At 39.0% G+C, this 9,351-nt stretch overlaps 1 protein-coding gene across 1 annotated transcript; it reads left to right on the top strand.

Moving 5' to 3' along the window:
• The first annotated feature begins 678 nt into the window (after nucleotides 1-678).
• On the top strand, nucleotides 679-8,514 carry LOC107101010 (zinc-binding protein A33-like). Its single transcript, XM_015399745.1, has 6 exons — nucleotides 679-1,297; nucleotides 1,772-1,867; nucleotides 5,227-5,460; nucleotides 5,592-5,614; nucleotides 6,009-6,124; nucleotides 6,818-8,514. Exons 1-6 carry the CDS (start codon nucleotides 779-781, stop codon nucleotides 7,381-7,383), a joined length of 1,554 nt encoding a protein of 517 aa, XP_015255231.1. The 5' UTR covers nucleotides 679-778; the 3' UTR covers nucleotides 7,384-8,514.
• Nucleotides 8,515-9,351: the final 837 nt, after the last annotated feature.

The raw sequence follows: 9,351 nt of genomic DNA, 5'->3' as shown, positions 1-9,351 counted from the left end.
CCATTATTTGAATGTCAGCAGACAGCAAGAAGCCTCCCAGATCTCCAGATGCATTTGAGATATCAAAAAAGTACTCCAGGGTGTTGTTCAGCATGGGGGTGAGTAGAAAATTAAGGCTAATCATGTTTTGGGTGTACTATTCCTTTAAGCCCCCGGGTGCCCCATGATGGCAGCCCACTGCTCCCCAAGGAGATGGATTAAATGCAGAGGTAATATTTCAACAAAGTTCTGATTCAAGGAGTCTGAATACAGTCATACACTTAATTATTTCCACATAATTTCTATATGATTGTGTTGCATCAAATAAAACCCTATAAGAAACATTCAGGGTTTTTTTGTGACGTGACAAAATAATAATAATAAAAAAAAACAGATAATGGTTAAGAAAAAGTTTGCAAAACACCCTGTCAAATCAAATGTTGCTTCATGACTTAGTTCGCTTATACCTTGGTCAGGCTCTGGATTGATTTTTATGGTTTATGTCTTACTTCATTTTTAAACTACCTTGTCTTTTACTCTTTGTTTCTTCTATTTTTTTTTCTTTCTAAGAAAGTTTGTCAAAGCGCTGCGGGCTGAAGTGGTGCGCTTCCTGGCTGATCCTCTCCATTGCGCAGCAGCTCTGAGCCTGTAACAGCACGCCTCTTTTTGAGGACACTCGCACTGCTGGCAGCTTCAGGCCACACCCTTTCTTGGCATAAACGGAAGACTGGTTTTGTCTCAACCCCATAGTTGCCACTGTTTCTGTTGAGGAGGAAAAAAATTATGAGCGCGTCGGAGAATGGCGGAGTCCAGCGCGCTTGAAGAGCTGCAGTCGGAGCTCACCTGTCCGGTGTGTCTGGAGCTGTTCAGAGACCCGGTGATCCTGGAGTGCGGTCACCACTTCTGCCAGGTGTGCATCATCCAGTGCTGGGAAGCGAAGGCGGACGAGCTCTCCAGCTGTCCAAAGTGTAGAAAGACTTGCGCTCGCAAACTGCGGCCCAACTCTCTGCTGTGTAACGTGGTGGACAGTGTGCGCAGAGCGCGCGCCATGGACGCGGCCGCGGGGACGCCCGGGTGGGATCCCGTGGGGCCCCTGGAGATGCCCGAGGAACGAGAACCCGGTTCCAGTATGGGCAGCGTGGCTTCCTCTATTGGACACTGGCCTCATACGGTTCTGGATATGTGTGAGGAACATGAGGAGAAGCTCAAACTGTACTGTGAGGACGACCAGCTGCCCATCTGCCTGGTGTGCGGGATGTCCCGGGACCATAAAACCCACAATGTCATCCCGATCACTGAGGCCTTTGAAAACTACAGGGTAGGCCTTTCTCCTCTTTTCTTCCTGATTTTCTTTCCCCCTTTTTTAACCATTTAAAATCAATCCTTTAATCCACTGACTCCACACACTTCAGATTCAGAGCTCCAGTCAGGAAGTGTCTCACTGCTGCTCTTTACACACAGGCCTTTCACAGAACAAGCATGGCTGCTGTGTTTTGAAAGGAGACTCCCTATTTGCCCAGACAGGTTTTGTCTACTTTTACTGGAATTCAACAGACCTCTGTGAAGTTTTCCAACTCCCCTTCAATCCTCACCACTTTTGTGTTTTTGACCAGTTTTTTTTATTATAATTATTCAGTTTTTTGCACTGGGCTGCTGTTTTGTCAGCCATCATATGACTCTGATTAAAGTTTGCATACGGTCTGAGCAAAGCACAGATTACATTAACTCTAAGTAATCTAGTTTGCCATCTTGGATTCTTAACAAATTTTCTTTTTTATTTCTGTCCAATCAGGAGAAGCTGGTTGTAGCTTTGGGAAGAATTCAGCTTCAATCAGAGGAAGCAACGCTTTTCCAGAATCAAACCAATGAAAAGATCCTGCTCATTAAGGTATTAAAGCTTTCTTCTTCATCCATTAACTTTACATCTAGAAGTCCAGGGAGCTTGAGAACGTCCACCTGCATTCCTGCGCCTCCAGCTGTGACAGACGAGACTGTGGGATGACTAATGATGACAGGCGGTGACACAACAGGTTGTTACTGGGCCTTGTTTGAACGTGGCGACTGTCAGGTTGAGCTTCAACCTGAAATGTGCTAGTGTAAATACAGCCTGTTTTGTTTGTCTTCCTCACACCCACTCTATTCATACGCCTATACCTAAAGAAATGTTAACAACGTGCCAATACCCGGAGGAAAACTACTGCCTCAGCGTGTGTTGTGCCGCAAGGGGTTGTTTCTGCAGCAGCAGATAACGCCACATGTCGGCTACTATAGACTGTTTTTACCTTCCTGTCTCTGATGTCTGACCCATTTTATTTGCACAATCACACATTTTCACTTCTTCCTTTCTGTCACTAGAGCAGGATGTGGATTAGCAGAACAGAGAGGAAGTCGTCTCTGCCTCGGTGCATGTTTTTTATTCTTCTCAGTGTTATGTGACGAACTATGATGACGAGTATCTGCCAGACCACAGAAATGGCAAACACTTGATGTAATGTTGACATTTAAAGAGTTTGGTTATTGCTTTAGCAACTGATTTTTTTACTATACGGTTTAGAACAATTTCAGGAGTTGAATGATACCGTTTATTTTTTTTTATCACGATGTATTAATATATTAAGGTTGTTGGAAGAAAGCTGAACAACATAAACATTATAGCTATAGATTAAAAAAAATATTTATATATATATATATATATATATATTTTTTTATTTTAAACATTTGGCTACCAGCAACACATTCTATATCCTCACATATTACCAAAACATCTGTTAATCTGCCTACAACTTCTTCTGTGGTGGAAAAACCTTAGCTTATGTAAATCCCTTTATTGTCCCACAATGGGGAAATTCACTCTCTTTATTTAACCCATCCCTTTGGAAAGCAGTGTGGGGTTAAGGGTCTTGCTCAGGGACTCAGAGTGGCAGTCTTTGGGAGTGGGGCTTGAACTCACAACCTTCGGGACCCACGTGCAATGCTCCAATCACTATAAAACCACTCCCCCCAGATCAATCCCTGGTCTTAATAAATGAGTTCAATATCGAGCCCCGTTGAACAGATGAAAGTTATAAATGACTATTTTAGAAACTTGGGATCGAATTAAAAGTTGAAATTCCATAATTATTCATAATCAAAAGCATTTACTGTGTTTATGAACATTACGGGGTCAATGTTTCCTGCAAATCAGCACCCAAATCCCACCTTTAGCTGTGGAAATTTGTATTGTAGGAATCAGTTTATAGTCATTTATAACTGTCTATAACAGCAAATGAAGCCCTCCCCTATAGACAGTGAAAAAGCAGAATTTAATGTTTAGCCTATTTAATGTGACATTTTGATTTGCACACAGTAAAACCTTGTTAGTTAGCCAACAATTCATTTATGTGTCTAGGCCAAAACAAACAGCTTTTGTTCCTTTATCCAGATTGCTATCCAACTCAAAGCGTCTTTCCTTTGCTACAAATGTAATTCATTTGTTTTACAGAAAAATACTATGCTCGTTGTTGTTTCTTTTAATTGGTATTTGCTTTAATTTATATTTGCTTTTTTCCCTTTCATTTGCCTTTTTGGAACAATTGTTCTCAAAATGTTTAAGAACTACAGCTCTAAATCAAACAAGTCAAAACATGAGATGCTATTCGTCATACAAAACATGTACAAATAGGCCCGTTTTCTGAGTTCTAGCCGAGGCTTGAGGAATTAGGAGATTTAAATGCGGAATTAGTGCAGTGGTTTGCCTTGAGTTAAGTGAAAACTAAAACTGAAATAACAATGAGGAATTGCAGCTTTTCATAATGTGTATATTTAACATTTGTTCATTAAGGTAATCCTAGATAACATGCGGTTCTACACGTCCCTTATAATGCAATAATGAACCTTTTACCAGCCATTTGTTTAAAAAATTTGTAAGGAATTGTAGGGTTTTCTTTCTTTCTTTTTTAGCTCATTTTTTAACATGTTGTTGCATTGTTTTTTCTAATAATAATAATAATAAGTCGATACCAACACATCTATAGAGTCTTAAAAGTATGGAATTTAATTTTCATCATTTTTCTAAACAAACATGAGAACAAATTGATAGAATAACTTTTTGGATTTTAGTTTTTATTTAATTGTTTAAAAGATAAAAAACAAACTATATTTATGTTTGTTTGTTTTTTTTAACCTGAATGGATATTTAAATGATATGTCTCCTTTAGTTTGCCGCATCACAGCTTGATTTTTTGTTCACCCATTTGAATATGTTGCAAAACCAAATAAGCACAAGCTGGTATAAAATCCAATAAGCTCAGTTACACAGATCTAAATCATTTTGCTTCTGGGTTTTACAGTAAATAAAGCTTCACAATCTCATCCAATCCTTGGCAACATCAAAATTTGTTGTGTTTAAATTTCTAATACTGCAACATAGAAAGGTTTGCTTGTTAGGACACCATATTTCAGATGCCAGACATGTAAAATCTAAATGTTAAAGATATATTTGGTGAGTAAGATTGGCATTATTCCCCATACCAGATTTTTACTTTTAATTTTGAATTAAAATGATGGGAAACAAGACATTTGAGAAATTTGGGTTAATTATAATTGTAATGATTTGTATTCAGCTACTGTATTGGACTATTACATTTCCTCCTATGCAGTGAAAGGAAGGTGTTTTGAATTTTAAACTGTGAAATTAAAGGATTTGTGTCTAATCCAGTTCAATCCAGGTCAGATGTTGTTGGTAAATTGGGGAATCTAACAAGCCTAAACTTGCCCAGGTGCCAAAAAAAAAACGGTTATTTGGTTCGGAAATTTTGAAAGTTGCTTCAACTCTTTATTTCTGTTATTTTTATCGGTTAGTTATTTTTTTAGTACAACAGAACTCAACCAGCTAAATGTTTTCAACTCAGATGACAATATTTGAATACCATTATTTTAGCCAAAAAGTTTCGTGTTTGGAAACCTGGTAATTAGTAGCAACACTAAGATTCCTAAATGCTGAAAAAAGAACACCAGGATATATTTTTTTTTTTGCTGCAAAATCCACAGAAAAGTATTATTTAAAAGAGAAATTGTAGATTTCCTTCCGCTTGCTGGATATCTCTGGTCTGCAGGAAATGTTTTAACTTTATTTGACATAGAATTTACAGCTCAACCAAAAACATACTGTGTAAAAAATATGTTTTAAAATTTTTTAGAAACTTGATCTCTTTTTTACTGGAACTCCAGTCCTTATGCTCAACAAACTCAGATTTTAATGTGATATAGGGGCGAGCAGGAGACCTGGAGGAGCTGGTTACTGCTGAGTTTGGCCGTCTGAGGGAGTTCCTGCTTGAGGAAGAGGAGAACATTAAGAAGAAGCTGCAGAAGGAGAAAGAAGAGAAGCTGAATCAGCTGGAGGAGGCGCTGACCCACACCACCGAGCAAATCAGCCAACTGGAAAGCACAGCAGAACAACTTCGCCTTAAACTGAGAGAAGAAGAAAATCCAGAACAACTCAAGGTAAGTAGAAGCAGAACAGAAGAAGAAGAAACAAAATAGAGATGAAAACCAAAGAATGGAGATCAGTTTGATTAAGTTTAACATCAAAGATTGTATCTGTGTTTTGTACCAATTGTTCTGTTCTGTTTCAGGGAATCAAAGATTTCATCGGAGGGTGGGTATTTTTTCCACTCTTATTTCAAAAATATCAACACAGATATCTGACTGAATTACAGGTCATGTCTTCGTAATGTCCATGTGACTGTTGTCCTGATCAATGTCACAAGGTGGTGGTGTGATGTCGTAATCACTCGTAGAGTGAGCTCTGACAGGATGTTGGGGCATGATTGTGTTCTTGTGATTCATATGAAGACAATCAGCAGGAAGAAGAACCTGATCTAAAGAGTTTATAACAATTATTTGAGTCTAAGATAAGATTTAACTCTTCAAGGTTACAGTTTATGAAAATTTCTTTAACGAATCTCATTTTTAGCTGCTGTTTAACTTTAGATTGCATCCCTTTTTTTCCACAAATTGCATCACAACTATAAAAACCTTCTTTCCCCTAGAGCTGCGGGTTTGTTTGAGCGCCCCCCAGAGGTCAGTGTGGACCTGAAAGCAGGAGAGTATCTGGGACCCTTGCAGTACAGGACCTGGAGGAAAATGAGCACCATTTTTCGGCCGGGTATGAGCACATGTCTAGTTTTTAAGTTTTTCAAAGTCAAATCTCAAATTTGAATGTGTTTTATTGTAACTTTATATGAGGAGCTTCATTGGATCAGCACTGCTTCGTGGGATTAAGGCTTTGCTCCCCGACATAATGAGCAAATAGCGGGAACATTTAGGTTTTGACTTCAGAGAGATTGCCCGGTTTAGGAGGGTTATCATAGACAGCAGAGCCTTCTGCCATCTTCTCTCCTCTTGGTCGGTGTGAGCAGCAATGGATGCATGCTGAACATCCTGTCCTATTACCCTCCTCAGCCAATCGGTTCCTCTGTCTGAGTTCCCCTGCCCCGTCTCTGCAGTAAAAATCTCTCCCTGCAGCACTAAATGCATTTATACAGTGGTTTTGATTGACTTAGTTGTTGTTAAGCATGCATTAGAGTTCTGTTACAATTATGAGAAAAGTAGTTAGACTACTTTCTGAATGAAAAACTAACATGATTATTCATGGCGTTATTATGTAACACAGTAACTCCCAACACTGTTGGTCATTACTTTTCTCTTTGCAGTGTCAAAAATAATGTGCTTATCCTGTATTTTCTTTAACAATATTGATCTTAAAAGCATTGTATGTTATCAACTCTGACTCTCAGCTTCTTCCTGGTACAAATGTTTATTCATTGACCATTTTCCAACTCCTCCTGTTTCCTTTCAGCTGTCTCAGCAGTGACTCTTGACCCGAACACAGCCTATCCCTGCTTGTGGGTGTCTCCATGTCACACCAGCGTCCAGGTGGGGAAAATCCAAGCCAACCTTCCCAACAATCCAGAGCGCTTTACCCGGTACAACATCGTGCTTGGCTCTGAGGCGTATTCCTCAGGCAGACATTACTGGGAGGTGGAGGTAGGCTGCAAGAAAGCATGGGGTCTGGGCGTAGCAAGAACCTCTGTCAACAGAAAGGAGGAGATCAGCCTTTGTCCGGATGATGGATTCTGGACCATGGTGTGCAGGTACAAAAGCGATGGCACCAGCGAATACGAAGCGTGCACTGATGCAGATGACACCCTGATATTTCCCTCCAAACCTCCCAAGAGAGTGGGGGTCTATCTGGACTATGGACGTGGCGAGGTGTCTTTTTATGATGCTACAGATATGAGCCATCTCTTTACATTCTACAATGCAAACTTTAAAGAACCCGTCTTCCCTTACTTTAATCCCTGGCCAATCATCAATGGACAGAACAGAGAGCCGCTCACCATCGTAACGCCACACTGGGAGTAGATGCCGTTTTGCAAAAGATTCTAGCTACACACTATTATGGAATCATCAGCTAATTATCATGGAGATAAAACCAGAGACGAACACCATAAATGACACTTTAGGACCTCACAGCCTCATGCAAAGATCTAATTTAAGATGTTTGCCTACAAAATGTGCAGCTAAACCTTGATCTGTTCCATTCATGTACTCTGCAGATTTATGTTTGTTTGGCTAATTTAGCATGGCATCAGTCCAGACACTTTACAATTCTCAGTTGGTTTTACGAACTCTCAACACAAAACTTAAATTAGCAAATAGTTTAACAAATTGTATGCATCGTACACAATGTACATGGTTTCCATTCAGTACATGCCTTTAGGTTTATTTTTACTCTCTGTGTGTTTGCTGCGTCTATAAACTGTTTTTGTAACATACCAACATGCAAGGGAAAGCTGTTTCTGACTGTTATTACAATATCTGGTTTCTGTAATGTACAGTTTTCCTGTTATGGTCCCCACATAGATCCTCCCTCATTTAGAAAACATGCAGGCATCTCAGAACAAAGTGGATTATAAACTTCACCTGCACACGCAAATCGATAAAACACACAGCTGACACAATTCATCAATTTAAATAAACCCCTCAAACAGGATTGACTTATTTTGAGTGTATGCTGCAAAATTAGGTGATCATTGCTGGAAAATGCTCCTTGATAAATAAGCTGCCTCTTCTCTTTGATAGCGTCTAATAAAACCTGCTTCTTCTTTTTTTTTTATGAAATTCTTGGGTAATGTTAACTGTTCTCTTCATCTACTGACTTAAGAAAATGTGGACTAACCTTTTCCATTTAAATTTCGTAAATGTAGTGAGTATATTCTTGCCTGAAAAATAACTTTTTTTCTTTTTGTTGATAATCCCTTAGGATTTGTATTTATTTAAAAAGTTATTTCCTGTAAATTCACTGTAATTGTCTAACAGTAAAATATCAAATTTTTAGAAATATTTTTTTATTACAAAATCCTGTTTATTTAAAGAACATCTAAAGTTTTTGTTTATTGGAATATACACAAAAATGTCACTACTTCGATTTTGTTCCAAACCTTCTTCCTAATTATGTTTAATTTGATTTCACTTTATTTCGCTTCTACATTAAAACTGCAGATTTAATTTGAGTTTAGAACTGGTGTGAGATTAGCCTGACGTAGTCCGACTCAATTCTAGTCAGAATATGAGTCTGATACTGCTCCATAGAGATGTGATTATGGGGCGTGTTTCGAACGAACCAGGAAAAAAATGCCTCTGTACTCAATTGGATAGACCTACAACCAATAAAAGCAACGGAGTGCGTGACGTATGTTAAGCGAGGCATAGTTGTTGTCCACAAAAATCAAAGCGTGCAGTTTCACGCCTATAATAAGAAGATGAGACTTGATCGCGTTTCTCTGTTCCTCTTTTAAAATTAATTTGCTGTCGATATCTTCTAGAACAGACCTATTAGCAGAATCTACTCACCCAAACTCTCCAGCGGCAGCCATTATTGTTGTCACCCAAGCGCGCTTTGGTCATGTGGTTGATAACGTTACTCTTGATCATCTGTCCATCATCGTATAAAGCCCGCCCTGACAATTTGATTGGATCGCCTGACAGTGGGCTTTAATACTCGCGCTACTATGGAGCAGAGCCAGACCGAACTTCCCCGAACTCAAACCTTGTGGGCGGGACTAAGTTCGGACTGGCACCCAGGCTAGTGTGAGATGGTAGCGCTCAATCATATTTTACATTTCCTGTTGTTGTTATTAATTTTTTCCACTAGAGGTCATCCAAAATGAACTCCATTTGTATCTCCATCTGTTAAACAGATTGTTTCTACTTGGGCTTTATTAACGTAAAGAAAGTTTTAGGACATACTTTATATCCTGATAATGGGACATCACTGAATAAAAAGACAACTGAGTTGAGTTCATGTATTTTTTTATTATTTTTTTTTAA

This window comes from Cyprinodon variegatus, unplaced genomic scaffold (genome assembly GCF_000732505.1).
Source record: "Cyprinodon variegatus isolate N-32 unplaced genomic scaffold, C_variegatus-1.0 Scaffold1045, whole genome shotgun sequence".
Lineage (NCBI taxonomy): Eukaryota > Metazoa > Chordata > Actinopteri > Cyprinodontiformes > Cyprinodontidae > Cyprinodon > Cyprinodon variegatus.
This window is presented reverse-complemented; position numbering and strand designations above follow the sequence as displayed.